Below are 16,633 nucleotides of genomic sequence, written 5' to 3'. Positions count from 1 at the left end.
TGGTCAAATATCTGATCATAATCAAAATTCAAAGCTATATCAAGTTTGAATGTTGTGACCATATTTACCCAAACTGTTCAGGGTTCAACCTCCATATTAATTAGCGAAGCATTTTATATGGTTAAACTACATTTGGTAATTTTAGACATTTGTTTACAGGAGATAACATTTTTTCTTTGAATCTGTACCAATCAACTCATATGACCTTAGTGTCATGTAAGATAGATATATTAATTACATACATTTTGTAGGTTAAAAATGATGAAAAAAAGTATTGTTATGACCAATCAATAATATCTGATCGTTAACAATTACAGAATATTTCAGTGTTTATATTCTTAATCATTAGTTAGATGATGCCTAATGTATGTGTTCATGATGTAAATAAAAATTCCCAAGCATAATAAGTTGTTTGAAGTTTTGTGAAGAAATGTATTATTTAATCAAACACCTGTGTATTTCAAAAGTTTTATATATGTATATTGTTACTCCATTTCTATTCCCTTTACAATGGTTCATATAACATAAAACATCTAGTAAATAAAATATATTTTGCTATCAGAGTGTTACTATCAGTATATATCCTGGATTCTCTATGATTTGGTCATTTTATCTACTTCTAAGATGGCTAGATAATAGTGATATGAAGCTATGACACATGTGATACCATCAAATGACATAAAATATTGTCATTGTGGTAGGTTGTTAGGCACCTACTTTTTTAATAATGAGGGCAGGGCCATATATTATTTAAAAAAAAATCAATTATTCCAAGTCCGAGCAAAATCTTTTTAACTCAACTAGGGACAGAAACAAGAGGATACTAAGAGCTTGAATCACTCACCTGTTTAAATTTTGTCTTTTAAGGGTAATAAATTTAACAAGAGGCTCCCATAGCCTGAATTGCTCACCTGGTTGAATTTTGCCTTTCAAGGGCAATAAATTAAACAAGAAGTTGTCCAACAATTTTGCCTGAAGAAAACTTTAATAGGACTTATCATAAGGATCATTTCAGCAAATAAAAGTTTTAATCTATCATAGTTTTCAAGACATTGGCTGAAAACTGTAAAAAAAAAACAAAAAAACTGTCATTTCCCCCAGTCAACAGCAATAATTCTTATAATAAGGCGTCTGACAATTTTTATGCCTGAAGACTTTTGTAGTCCAAAACATAAGGATCGTTTCAGCTATTGAAAGAATTTGGCTAAATCGAACGGTTTTGGAGATATATGTGAAAAACTACTTTCTGACCCCCTATGTTCTATTTTTAGTAACAGTGGCCATGTTTTTCGACAGATCAAAAAACCCCACTTCAGTTCTATGCAGGATACCCCAAGAAACACTCATACCAAGTTTTGTTTCAACTGATAAAACAGTGTCAGAGGAGGAGATTTTTTTAAGAAACAATAAAAATGGCAAAAAACGTTGAAAAAGGGCAATAACTTCAACATGGCTTAATAGATTAAAATGAAAATTTGACCGCAGACAGATCTCAGCATGCTGAACACTTCTATCCAATCTCAGAATTAGCTAAACCTTATGGTTTTGGATGTATATGCGAAAAACTACTGTCTGACCTCTTTGTTTTATTTTTAGTAACAGCGACCATGTTTTTCGACGGATCAAAATTCCCCACATCAGTTCTATACATGATGTCCAAAGGAACATTCATACCAAGTTTGGTTCCAATTGGTCAAGTAGTGTCAAAGGTGAAGATTTTTGAAAGAAATGAAAATAGCAAAAAAAATTTTGAAAAAGGGCAATAACTCCAATATGGCGTAATAAATTATAATGAAAATTTGACCACAGATAGATCTCATCATGCTGAACATTTTTACCCCGTCAGAGCTGGACTAAACCTAACCGTTTTGGAGATATGTGAAAAACTATTGTCTGACCCCTATGTTCTATTTTTAGCAACAGCGGCCATGCTTTTCAATGGATCAAAAATCCCCACATCAGTTCTATGCAGGATACCCCAAGGAACATTCATACCAAGTTTGGTTCCAATTGTGTATAGATCAAGAAGTGTCAGAGGAGAAAAGTTTTGAAAAATTGTTAACGACGACCGACGACAAGTGATGGTAATAGCTCACATGGCCTTTGGCCAGGTGAGCTAACAAGGAGTTGTCCAACAATTTTGACTCAAGAAGACTTTGGTAGGTCTTATCATAAGGATCATTTCACCAATTGAAAGTTTCTTTCTGTCTATCATAGTTTTCAAGATATAGACTTAAAACAGTAAAAAAAAAAAAAAAACAAATGTCCTGTATATAACTGACGTGGGGATTTTTGAAAGGCAAGATATTATGTTTTTAACAGTTATCAGTCAATATCTAGAAAATTAATATATAAAATTAAACTTTCATTTGATGAAATGATCCTTATGATGTCCTACCTAAGTCTTTTTTGAGTCAAAATTGTTGGACAACTCCTTGTTAGAGTTATTGTCCTTGAAAGGCAAAAATTTAAAATGATGAAACATTTCTTCTAAGATACAACACTACATGTGAAAAAAATTGTTTTAAGAAAAGTTCTATAATTCTAAAAACTAGAATTTGGATATTGACTTAAAAGTAAAAAAAGTCTGAACTGACCTTCAGATCATCAAGTTTTGAAGCAATTAATCAGAATGGAGGATGTACAATTTTTTTCCTGAATTAAAGTTCCACAAAAAAATGTATATACATGTAATTTTTATTTTGAATTAACAGGTCAGTATTAAGCAAATAGAAATGACTGTTTTATTGTGAACCTATTAATTTATTGATTAATTTGGTAATAATGATTAAGTCCCATGGCAGGTATTTTGTGCAAAAACAGTTGTGCTATTCAGACATACTGATACAGATAAATCATAAAAGCAACAGCCAACAGGTTAGCAAATCACCACACTGATGCATTATCTTGACTGAGCCAGTCATTTGTCACACCATCTTCTATATGTTGCATGTTTGGCTGAGAACTAATGACTACCATAGTAAAGTCTTTTGTATAACTGAACCAGAACCCATGATTGCACTGCAAATGAGCATGCTAACACAGTTTATCAAATAGATACAAAATTTTGTGTAAACACCTTATACTTTAAAAATAACACTACTCTTACATTATTTATAACAAATTTATTGTAACATAAAATGTAGACCAGTATTTTAAATAACAAATAAGAATAAAATACCTGAGATATCATACATCAACATAACATCAATATTGAACACACCAGTTGGGGATTTGTCGTGAATAACAATGAGAAATAATACACTATTTTACACCTAGATTACAGGTTGTTCTAGGATGCATTGAATAAATTTCAGCAATTAAAAATTTTATCCTCTGTAATGTAAAACAGTTAATTACAATAGGACCTATCTAATTCTCAAATTGTTCTGTAAAATGTAACTTTGATGTTTTGGTAAAGCATCAAATCACAAATTATCCAAATCAATTTAACTACTTTTTATAGCCAGTATATTTTTATGACACTATAATTATATACTATATGTAATGGGGGAAATTTACCAGTACAAGTTATAGTAACTTCATTGAGATAACAAGGCTGTCAAATCATTATAATACAAAGAATTGCAACAACTTCTGATATAGAACATAAAAATAAGATGCTTTATGATCATTCACCAAAAGTAGTAAACTCAAATGATATTGCAAAAATGTAAATGGGTTGAACTTGCAATAATTAAGACATACTAGTGTTATTTTCCTTTACAAGGCTTTAAGATGGAACTTTTTTTTTCTAAAAATTACACAAATTATAATCCAATTTGGGTCTTAAGTGACAAAATCACATTATCAAATTCACAGAATTATTTTTCAACTTACAGTAACATGAAGCATTGATACATGTGAAACAAAGAAATGGACAAATACAAACAGGATACTAAAATGCCTACTACAACATTTTTCTACTTATGTAATAAAATGCTTTGTGGAGCACAGCTTGATATGACCGCATTGGTGAACCCTGAACAGTAGGGGCAAGTGGGGACAAAATATTAGTTTTTGACAAATACGCATAGAGACTTACAATTCATTATGGACACAACAACTGGTTTGGACACAATATTGCACAAAACTTCAAATTCAAATTAAAAATATTCAAAATTCGACCAAAAATTAAAAAGTAGATTTCTCAGGTTGTTGCAACTTGACGCCGTAATAACTTGAAAACCATATGAGATATCTGAAATCTGATTACAAATTGCTGCCAGGGATTTCCATAAGGTACATCAAATAAAAAAAAATTATTTTGGAATCGGACAAAAAATAAAAAATCTATTTTGTTGGGTATCATATGGCCCCTTTGACCCCTTATAGCTTAAAAACCATAAGGGATATCTGAAATCTGATAAATGCAGGAATAGATTTTTATAAGGAATCCAATCAAAAAAATTTCTAAATTGGACAAAAAATGAAAAAAGTTGGTTTGATGCCTTATAACTCAATAACCATAAAAGGTATCTGAAATGTGATTCTGATATAAAAATGCAGGCACAGATTTTCATAATGTATCCAATGAAATTTTTTTTAATTTTGATAATTTTTTTTTTAAAAAGTCAAAGTTATTGTCTGGACATAAAGAAAATGCATGTTTCTGGTCCCCCTTTTTGGCCCTTATTTCTAAAAAAGTTCAAGTCTACCCCCAAAATCAATCCAATTGTAACCAATGTGGTATAAAATATTGTGGAACAATATCATAGACATTCTTAGGCTTTTACTGCAGTTATAGAGTTCCATTCTATGAAATGCTTGTTTTAGGCCACTTTTCGGCTCAATTTTTAAAAAGTAGGGGCTACCATCCCAAAATTAATACCAATCTTCCTTTTGAAGTTAGAAACCTTGTTAATTCTCAAGTTATTGCACAAAGACCAAGTGTCTATGGACAATGACAACGACATCAACACAGATGACAATGATGTCAGTGTCATACCAATATTCGACCACAATTTTTTTGCTGTTGTATAAAACTCAAGCATTCTCAGAATTTGCATGGCAATACAAAGTCCCTTACCAGGAGAAAAATCTGTGGATGAGAATAGCATGCATAATTTGTTAATGAAGAATGTCTGCAAGCATGAACAAATGCAGAAAACATAGTATTTGCTTTACAAGGCAGACAATGTGATCTTATTTTTCACAATTTAATTTTTTTAGGGAGTATTATAATTTATGCATGAGTACTTTTGTACTAGCTATCTTTAGGTAAATACTAAAGGTAACTGGCATATAAATACTCTTACATGCATAATCAAGTTTAGACAGTGAAAAGCATGAATAATATTCATTATATAATTATCAACAAGAATACATTAAATTCAACATAAATTTCCGATAACCTAACCAGGATAACTAAAATAACGCTTATCAAACATATTTAGTTAAACTACAAAACAACAATATCAAATTCATAACACAGTCCTCATTATCACAGATACTTTGAGCATTATCACAATAACATCACATCAAAATGTCACAGACTATTTTCAATGAATTCCAGGTTAATTAAAGTCATCAATTTTCCTTATGTCCTAAGAGTTCATTGTTGAGATCAAATTTTTTTTTAAACAGATAAAGGACTAAATTCAAATTTTCAACAACAACAAAAATTCAAATCAGTATAAACAAAGTACAATAAAATAAAAAAAAAACTAAGTATTTACCACACGATTTCCTCCACCTTCAGATCAAAACTTGAAGTAATGTACTAAATGGACATGGATGCCTAAGCCAGTACATCTATTTTACCTATTTTTTTCTTCCCTCTTTTGCAAGGAACCTCCAAGTAAGAATAATGAAGCCATAAGGCAGGTCAGGACACAGGATTCAGATACAGCACATTTAACTTCTGGATACTACTGCATTATCAAATCTCCTTATCATGCTTATGGCATCCCTTATTAAATTCTTTTACTTGAGTTGCAACTATTATTCAACATATTCAGCTGAATCTCAAACAATACTCTTCAAAAAGATGCACAGACATAAATGCACCAAGATATATAAGTGGATTCCACTCAGCCTATATGAATATTGTAATTTCACTCCTTTTTTTTCATTAATCACCAGACAGGGAAGTGCAGTCTTCGTTCTGGCATATATAGTTCATATTGGAACTCTGATAATCACAACTTCTTTCTCCTATTATAAAGTAATAGAATTTTTGTAAGCAAGTTGCATGATTTTCTTGGTAAATTCGGCTAATGCTGTTACCATGTAGTACATATCATTACCGTGAGTATCTTCTGAAACAAACAAAAAATTAATATGGTGTTCATATCTAACAAGAACAAAACAAGAAATCTTCCTGATTATAGTGCCATTACTCATGAAAAAGTTCCATATGCACATGCAGCAATGTAGTTTGTCATTCTTTATGAACACTATTATAAGAAAGCAAAAAAAAAATTCCTTAATAAGTAATAATTAACTTTACATGTTTTTCCTCTTGTATAAAAAAAATAATGAAGTAATGCAGACATCAGACCTGGGTCAGAAAATTCATGCAGATCTAAAATGAGTTCCCTAAACATGTCCATCACACTGTTGAAGAACTGCAGTCTCTTCTTTCCACAATCAAGTGCATCTAAAATGTTCTGTATCATTGACATTACATAGGATAGACTGAAGCTATTCTTCACACATACCTTAAGAGAAATATATTTTTTCCAGTTATAGCATGTATAGATTCAATCCATTAAAGGGATTAATGTAATACACTGTACAAAACTTAAGACTATTGTAGAAAGTCTCATGAAGTTAAATCATTTAGACACATTTATGCAAAATAAATAAGAACAAGGTATTGGATAGTGCTAAAATCATCTTTAAGGATATCTGTCTTTTGCTCTAGGTTATTATATACTATATATATCTGGTTGTATACTTGAACTGGCTTTTTATCCAGGGCTTTTATTTATAAACCTTAAAGATATCACTGATCAACAGATTTTTTTAGGATTCTTATGCCATTATTTGCAGATTCTTTATTAAGTAAATTACCACACAGAATGAAGTTGTTATACTGGACAGTTCCATAATTCTTCCATTGATAGCTTTACTGACAAGCATCTTTGATGTGATTACATCACCACATAAAATTAGAAGATGAGCTACATTCTCTGCCAACCATTCATCGGGTGAACCTACAGTACACATTAAACTTTGAGAAACCATTGCAGGAAATAGATATATATAAAAGTTTGTTGAAATCGGGACCATATTTATTTTTTGAAAAAAACTAGTGAATTTAAAAGAAGTGGTATTCTAATTATCCATTAAAGTCTCAAATCAGTGGGATACCCAATCATTTGAGATTTCCAGTAACCGATCATCCATAAAAATCAGTGTTCTCTCTTCATGTTAACTTTAGGGCACTGTTTCTATGGATCACAAACCAGGACAGATTTTATTCTTTCTACTCTATTGATCAGCATTTCCACTACATGGGATTTGAAGTGGATATCTTGATCAACGGAGTCATGATAAGAAATTACTATTTATATAAAAGATTGCAAGGTATTAGTATCTGTTGATGTTAAGAAATTGGTACACATAAAAATGAAAACTCAGCTAGTTATGCTAAACTGTAAGTATAACCTAGAATATAGAACAACCAATTACAATTGATATTAGTTAGTTACCACTAATCAATAATAAATGATAATCAGCTGATAATTTTAACTGATTGGACAACACTATTTAAATGTCTTAAATCTTGCAAGTGTTCTCACAAAACATAACTCCTCTGATAAATATTGTTTCTTTACAACTTAATTTATACCTAATTTAATGTAATATGTATTTTATGGTAACAGTACAATATAATATTTTGTTACTACATGTACTTACTTGTTAACTCATCTAAAACACTGATAATAGAATCTTCTGACCATTCTTTGGGATAACAGTGTAGAATCTGTAATGCATTGGCCAGTTCTCCAAAATGTCTGGCTGAATGTTCTGAATCCACTGGCGTATTTTCACACAATTCATACCATAATATTTCCTCTGAATTTAAATAGTTTATTCAAATAGAAAATTACAAATAATGCAATATATATTACTCTTCAACCTTTATTCATTGGTACATGTACGAAGCCTAGTATTTACCATAGACCCTAGACTATTTTTTGCCAAAATAAACAACAAGATAAATAAATAACAAATGGACTGACCCTACCCACTTCGGGCAATCCAGATTTTTTATTTCATATCTTCTCTAGACCAACTTGGTATTTACTGTAGTAAATAATGGCTGTGCACTTGCTTGCAGCCGCAGCAATGATACAACTGAAATGTTAATTTACTGTCTGTTGATGTTTCTTTCCTGTTCGTGATAATTGCAAAGTAATCAGTTGTTGTTATTAATATTTTCATTGAACTTAGGTGTTCCTCTTGCAGGATTTAGAAATATTTCGACCTCCGACCTTGTGAGTTGTTTAAAAAATGTAAAAATAAATAAATAAAAATTTTCTGACCTACTGACCCCTTTTTGTTTGGCCTAAGAAAGAACATGTAAAGTCTAAAAAAAACCCGAAAATTTCTTAAATTGTCTATACATGTACTGTGTTTTCATTGTTATTAGTAGGGTACCAATTTTCACATTCTCTTGTGTAGTTTGGAACCACCAATTAATTATGCAACGAATATTAATCTCTGTGGATGAATGTTAATTCATATCAACTTAAATTCTAGGTATTAATATTTGGTACTTTTAAGGAGCAAGGAGATAAATAGAAGCCATATTGAGCAGTCGAGGGCCTGTCAACAAAGTTGTAAAATCAAAGGGCAAACTAATTATTCATTACCCCTGAACAGCCTTGGGGCTAATGCCAGTTTTAACAAAAAATTAATCATAACAGGACTCTGCGGTATTTTTGCCATTTCCCTTCGCTAAAACATGTTGTCAAAAAGTGACAATTTGATCATAGACGTAGCAATGGCACCTGTTTCTTTCACTAGCATGAATTTTGAAGGATCTGAACTTTTACTGAATTGCATACAAATTCATTGATTTTTTAAAATATTTTATTGACCTGCAAATCATGAATTTAAGTACCTATAAATGAAAAGTCTATTTTCCATTAAGCATGAATATTAATACCTACAAAAACAATTGAAATCTCAGTATGTTAACTATTGCATTTCACACATTAAACTATACCATCTGCTTTTTTTCAAAAAGGTACATTTAACTGTAGGAAAGAAAGCAGAGACCATTGAACTGGATATCATTATAAAGTAAATGCAAGTCATTAACCATTAATCTACATAATAATTATATGAAACATTTTGTACTTTAAAACTTGCAAAACATTAGAGGGATTTTGAACTAATATCAAAAACTATTACATACTTTGAAGATAAATTTACAATACACTAAAATATTGCAAAATCCTGATAAACTAATGTTGAAACTATGGTACCATAAAAATAAAAATAAAAAACGTACATTTGTAAAATGATGCATGATATCCTGAACTAACCATACATGCACTTTGAGATAGACAAAATTTCATCCATACTCTCACCTTCCATTATTGGTCCATACAAAATATACAGCAATCTTGATTGATGAACAATAGGCCAAGGTTTTAGTATCCTTGTTAACCAGAAAGCTCTCTCACTTATTGACTGACAATGATCGAGGAACACTCTTCTGTAGTAACATCTGATTTCATATTCACTTCTTGAATGTAGACCTTAAAAAGGCAAAATTTACAATATGAAAATATTTCCATAAAGTACAGTGCATGTGAGTAAAAAAATAATTATTAAGCTATTTAAGGTAGCCTTATGGTACAGTTTTTTCAATAAGAGTGGAGAAAATACAAGGGAAATTTAGAAATCCCCAACAGCCCTCAAAGTACCTGGCAACTTTAATATTGTTTTCAGTCGCAAAAACGTTATTTAAGTCACCAATGTGACCATTTCACTAGACTATATTGAGGGCTGCCCAAAAGTCAATAAAACCCTTGTGGTGTTTTTTTCTTTTCTTTTTAGAAGGAAAAGCACATTCAATTTTTTTATTTGTTTCATTTTTTTAATTTCAGAGGTCATATGCAAATTATTGCCAAAAAGATTGCCCAAAGCCAACAATACTTACTTATGGTATATGTTAAGAAGTGGAATGAATTTTTAAGCAGAATTTTCCATGGTCGTCTTTCTGTCTCATGGGAATGGAAACTTTTATTTTTATATGACCACAAATACATTTAACAGTTTTTAAATTGCATTTAGCATTTTCAGTTAATAGGGGCAAAAGTCCACATCCAAAGAATCAACTTCTTTATACCTAGTCCAGTTTTTTTTTTAAATCATAAGATTCCTCATGGATATCTTTGCCTGCATTTTCAACCAGTTTTGGAATTTCTCACACAATTTTTGAGTTACAAGAAGCAAAAAAAACCAACTTTTTTGAAGACTTAAATTTTTTAATTTTTCATTCAAATTTAATGATTTTTTTAACTAAAATTTCCTCTTTACAAGGGTTTGCTTTAAGAGGTTTGATAACAAATGTACTCTATCCTTAACTGTTTATGAGAAAATGGAGTCCAAAATTGTCCATGAAAGCAGAACTTTTTTACTTAAATTGAATTTCAAAACATTGTGCAATGTAGTATCCAAACCAGTTGTTGTGTCCATAATTTTTGTAAGTTGTAAGTAATGAACTGTTATGTTTAAGAGTGTCAAAAATTTATATTGTGTCCACACTTGCACCAAAGTAATGTATTTCAAATGACTGCAGTAATATCATCCTGTGCAGTGTTCTAAGATTTTTCAGACATTGAGGTTTCCTCGGGAAAAATCCTTATAAAATCAACTTTCCAACAGTCAATGACTGCTTCCCTAACAAAACAAATCCTTACAGCATATAAAGTTTTCAACTTGCCACGCGAAAGTGTAACTAAGTACCTAACTTTCCCTGACCCAAATTTCACTTGCCCCAGGTAATGGGAAATAGGAATCCTATTATGCTTAGCGAAACTTTTTCATTTAATGCAAGACTTTTTCACTTACAAGTCCTTTGCGCTACAGCCCTTGATGTCACAAGAAAAACTGTAACACCCCAAACAATATTTATCATTAAGAGGCCTAGCTATACATATTACTGCAAAATCGAAGTTTTTCACCCTGTAATAAAAACATTTCTTTATGTTATAACAAAGCCACAATAACAGCATAATACCCACATATTAGGGCGTTAACATATACTGATTTTGAACACTTTGTTTTTGAAAAAGCAGCCTTTGATTCAGATTGGTAAAAATAGTATAACTGCTCAGCTTATTTCACTGATGTCATATATCAGTCATTTAAATGGCCAGTCAAATGCAGTCTCCAGTCACTGTTCAATTAATGGCTACAGTCTACTTTGGATACCATAAGGCCATTGTTTCTTTGACATATTCCCCTTATCCACTTCCTTCTCTAGATTGTCATCATCAATAAACTATATACCTGGTTTAGAATTGACCACCATTTTGACATTCTTATTCATCCCCATATGGCTGTTGACCGCTTCATATGCTCTGACACATTCAGAGTCATCCCATCCTGCTATAACTGTATGCAAAAACTTGCCAAAACATGTCAAAGATATACATCTGGACAACTTCTCACACTTGCACATGTTCCCACACATCATCTGAGGAAAAATATAGATATAAAGAAAATAGTTTGGCAAAATCATATTCGTTCATTCTAATTTTATAATAATCAAACTTAATAATATAACTAAAACTTAAGTAACCCTCGAATGTCTTCAAGTTATCATGAGTTTTTTTAGTGGGAACTTAAATTTTGAAATTTCCTGACTTTTTACCCTTGTCAGAATTTTTTCACTTGTTTGAAATTGCTTACCATACTTCTTATGATTTGTCAATGGGTTCTGTTACATCAACATTTTTATTGCTTTTTTCTTGTACACATGTTGTTTTGAATTGAAGATATTTAAAAATTGTGTTTGATTGTAAAAGTTCATAAAATTTGTGAAAGTTTGTGCTTATAAGATTTCTTGTACAATTTTCAAAACTTTATACTAAACCTGAATAACTTGATTATAACTGTAATGCAACTGCTTTGAAAGTATTTTGTTGTTTCTTGAAATCACAATATTTTTTCTAGATGTCAACTTACAACAGTAAGTTTTTCAATGTTGTTATATTGTAACACTTTAGGGTGCCATAAAACTGCAATCCCTGTCCTATGTTACCACATTTCAATTTGAATATGCAGCTTTGAAGAAATGATTAAATAGCCTTCATACTTTAAGGCTGAAATAACCTTTTTTTTCCTAAATATTTACATTTATCAATTATCTTACATGTAAGAAATTAAGAATCTAACAATGATAAGAGTGTAAGACAGCTAGAGAAATCTCACTTTAGGGTAAGATTTCTAGTTCTCTAACAAGACTCTGTCTGACAGATGTCTGAGATGTCCTAGTTTTGATTTTCTGGCAGTGTTTGATTTTTTCCTCACTTTTGAATTTGTTATAAGTATGGCAATTCAAAACACCCTGCTTGCTGAAATTCCTTTAAATTTACAACATGTCAGGGATTTAAGAATTTTTTTCCACTAGCTAAATTTAGCAAATACTGAAAATTTACACTCTTTAAATTTACAACATGTCAGGGATTTAAGAATTTTTTTCCACTAGCTAAATTTAGCAAATACTGAAAATTTACACTCTCTAAATTTAAGTTTTTTGGGTTATCATATTTGCCTAGGGGACAACTATATTTTATTTATATTTCAACATGCATTTACTAAAGGGAAACCTAAATCTCAATTTGGGAGAGTAGAATTTTCATCAACTTGCCTGTTAGGACAAGGTTTATAAAATGATAACATCACTATGTGACATGACTAATCAAAGTACTGAAGTACTGAGCCTTCATATTTTGCTCTGTTTCTTACTGCACAATCACATTTCTAATCATAAAAAAGGATTGTTATATTTTAAACTAGGGAATGTAATATTTTTACCATTCTTTCTTTTAGAAGAATTTTTTTTCAAAGACCGTTTATAAGCTCAGCAGCCATGCTTCTTGAGTTGACAAGACGAATGGGGGAAAATGACTCAATCTCTTCTTACTTTTCACACACACAAATTTGACGATATACATTTAAAAACATACATTTTAATTCACTCTTCCATGTTTTTTTTTTTTTTTTTTGCTTTTTTATATCACTTCACTACATAGCTTTTGCTCTTACTTATCATAGAATTGAAACAAATATCTATACAGCTCCAAGTTCTCCCTTAGTCATACATGGACAGAGACTCTTTAGTTAAACCACTGTTGAATCCTGTGTCCTTGTGTCAAAGCATGTAAATTTGCCATTTGTGGTGTCTAATTACTTTCTAAATGAATTATGACCATACAATCAGACCAAAGCATCAACATAGTAGTTCACCCAAAACCAAGGTTCTTTCACCTCTACTATATAGAATTACTAACAGTCATAAAATGGAGCAATCCTGAGAGATGCAAAAAGGGTATTCGAGACTGTGATAGAAACAATCTGTATTTTCATGTCATTCAAACAACTTGTATCTCTCAGTACTAATGGACCCCATTTATTTGTTTAATGGCTAAATCAGATAAATAGCAAGTCCCATCCCTATTAAATGCAATGTTGTCAAAATATTCTAAATAAACAGAAACTGAAAAAAATTGGTAAATAACATTTTTATTATCTATTCTAAACTTAGACAAAAACAAGTACGTTACACAGTTTTCGACGTGTTGTTAATTGTAAATATGTGAATATGTATTAAGATGACAAACAATGATATGAATACATCAACTGAAACTAGCTTTTTGTACTGTTTACAAGTAACACATTGTAAACAAGTCTTATCTTTCAAAAAAAAAGATAGCCAACGCAGTAAAATTTGTTCTTTTTACTTATAATTTTCTACATTTTATTCTGGAAATACATGTAACTGCGTCAGAAAAAGAATACATGTTACAAGTATTTGTTGGTACATACAATGTATGTATAGCATGCAATACCTATACTTTAGCTTTATCAGGACTATGAGCTCATGATAGATTCATACCTATTTATCATAAACTAACACAGTACAAAGAACATTTTACAAATATTGTACATCAATGCTATAAAAAAATTAAACAGGATTAATACAGAAGATTTGATATGATGCTCGTCTGTTGAGATGCATGCGGGGTGATGCGAAAGTACTGTACTAACGGGTTGACTGACAGAAAAAAAAAGGATTCATTTTCCTTTCAATATTAAAACATATAAAACTTTGTCTCTCAAATACTTTTTTAAGCTATTTTAAGTCTATATCTAAATATTGTCAGGCAAATTAAAGAATATATTTAGACTTGTCATGATGCTCAACTGAAGAAATCCAAGATGGTGGGATGACGCGAGGGTACTAGCGGGGGCTACAGATATAGAAAAAAATATACATTCTTTCCCTCCAGATAATCAAAACTTGTTCGCAAATAGTATCTGTATTGAAATAATTGTGTCTACATTAGGGAGTGCTTTCGGGCAGTAAACCACCTTATTTAATCAAACTATTTCCTGTTTGGCGTCCCTTTCAGCTTCAGGAACTTTTCTTCTAAGGACACGCAAGACATTCATACACATGAGATGGCCAGTGACAGTAACAATTTTTCACCACGTGATCAACAGTCCAAAGAAACAAGTCATTAAATAGTGCATAAATATTACACGGATTTCTAAATAAAATGGAAGATGCGAAATTTCCCTTGCATGCTGTTTGATTAACTATCAATTTCATGGTTATTTTTACTCTTTTCCATTCACAATGGTATTGATCGCGGATGCATGTCAGTGCTACCGCAAATTATGATATTTAGCAAGATTTTCATGTGATGCCTAGGTCAATTTCAGCCACTGTCGTGGCTTCATTGACAAAAATAGGTAACCCTGTCTCTTCAGGGAGAAAAAGTTTTCTCCAATCTCCTCTCTAGAAACTTGGCAGACGATTGGTTTGAATTTCATTGTAACGTCATCAACACAAGTTGCTGTTCTTCAAGATGTTACACAACCATGCTGGGAGAATTCAAGCTTCAATTTTAAAAATGTCTTTGCTTTGATAAATATGAAAAGGAGCATCTTGAATAATAACAAATGGATTATCAAATGTCTCCTATCTTGATAGCCAAATGAAGGTATTTTGAGCATTCACTAAACCTTGTGTTGAATATACTGCTATTTACCTATCCTGATTGGAGAAATCTGATAATCCATTGGTTACAATGTAAGAAGTTTTATTAATTTTTATATACAAAATTAGTATGATAGCATAGAAATTCATTTTATTGAAGGCTATTTATCATTTCTCCTTTGGTAATGTACATGTTAACATCTGATTTGACCATATAGTAAATATCTGAATAAAACTGTTGTCATCTTACCCTTGACAGATATTCATTAACTATCTTCAGTCTGTCTCTTGTGGCATACAAACAAGTTGTTCTCTTTATCAACAATCCTGGAAATAGTTTCACATGTAATTAGATAATGTTATGATATGCATATTATGTATTAAAAAATATACTTATCAAATTGGTTGTTATAATATGAAAATGTTCAATATAAAACAACTAGTGAAACTTCTATGGAACCACAGTCAAACCTCAGTAGCTCGAACTCCATGGGACAATTGAAATGTGTTTAAGTTATCGGGAGTTCGAGAAATCGAAGATTTCTTTCGTTGTTGGTCCGAGTTTGACTATTTTTAGAAATTGCTTACTTCCTACAAAGTTTTTATTAGTTCTAGGATATATTTTATATTCGTTTACTGAGGATTATGTTGATTTGTGGACATTACAAATGTTGAGTTTGCTTTTAAAAGAATTTTTCAGAGTTCAAGTCCCTTGATCAATAATTTGTTTTAATCTAATTTTCTTTGATGCTTTTATTATGCCGACTTCAGAATATTCACAAACTTCAATCAGCACTATGTTAGACTAAAACTACCTAATCAGTGATGAATAAAATATTACCTGTAATTTACTAAAATGACACAACTGATTAGTGATAGCCCAGTTTCAATTTTTCATACCTTTTATTACCCAAGCTGACAAAATGGCAGACAAGTTCAAGTTAGTGGGGGTTATTCTCTACCGAACAGACTGTCAAGTCAGTTCCAGTGTTTGAGATATCGAAGGTTATTTCTATTGATTATATAGGATTAAAATTTGGTACTTTGGATTGTGTTCGAGAAGTCCCAGGTGTTCCAGCCATCAGAGTTTACACCAGTGAAGTTCAATTGAAAATTTATCAGCACCATGAATTAACAAATAATATAACAATTTTTCGCAACCCTTCCATGAACTTGTCTGAGAGATTTATTTTTAAAACATAAGGTTTGAATTTAATCCTAATCTCTTTGGAAATGTAGGCATTAGAGGACTTGTATTTAAACAATTTTTTTAAAGAAATTTCAATTTCCAAGGGAGATAATTATCACAATATCAGTCGGGAAATTATAAGTTGGATGCCGATCAGAAATTGGATTGCAATTAAATTATAAATATTTTACACTGAGTTTTGAAATTACTGACACAGAAGGAATGTAGTCAAAGATATTAAATTTGGA

The 16,633-nt window shown here is 31.0% G+C and overlaps 1 protein-coding gene across 8 annotated transcripts in view; it reads right to left on the bottom strand.

Moving 5' to 3' along the window:
• Positions 1-3,110: 3,110 nt before the first annotated feature.
• The window catches only part of LOC148608997 (F-box only protein 47-like), a 19,406-nt gene continuing 5,883 nt past the window's right edge, over positions 3,111-16,633 (bottom strand). For 3 of the 8 annotated variants that reach the window (XM_088596486.1, XM_088596485.1, XM_088596487.1), the window contains exons 4-10: positions 15,447-15,523; positions 11,479-11,665; positions 9,549-9,719; positions 7,867-8,025; positions 7,018-7,160; positions 6,503-6,662; positions 3,111-6,260 (exon numbers count right to left, since the gene is read on the bottom strand). In XM_088596486.1, coding sequence (XP_088452612.1) covers positions 6,160-6,260; positions 6,503-6,662; positions 7,018-7,160; positions 7,867-8,025; positions 9,549-9,719; positions 11,479-11,665; positions 15,447-15,523 — 998 coding nt within the window. In that variant the 3' untranslated portion in view covers positions 3,111-6,159. The remainder of the gene's footprint in view (positions 6,261-6,502; positions 6,663-7,017; positions 7,161-7,866; positions 8,026-9,548; positions 9,720-11,478; positions 11,666-15,446; positions 15,524-16,633) is intronic. The other 5 variants (XR_015924825.1, XR_015924826.1, XR_015924827.1 and 2 more) reach the window with 5 other exon arrangements.

The sequence above is a fragment of the Perna viridis genome, chromosome 8, assembly GCF_037379345.1.
Source record: "Perna viridis isolate PV_CMFRI_1.1 ecotype Kerala chromosome 8, ASM3737934v1, whole genome shotgun sequence".
Classification (NCBI taxonomy): Eukaryota; Metazoa; Mollusca; class Bivalvia; order Mytilida; family Mytilidae; genus Perna; species Perna viridis.
The sequence above is the reverse complement of the archived record's forward strand: the minus strand, read 5'-3'. Positions and strand labels throughout refer to the sequence as shown.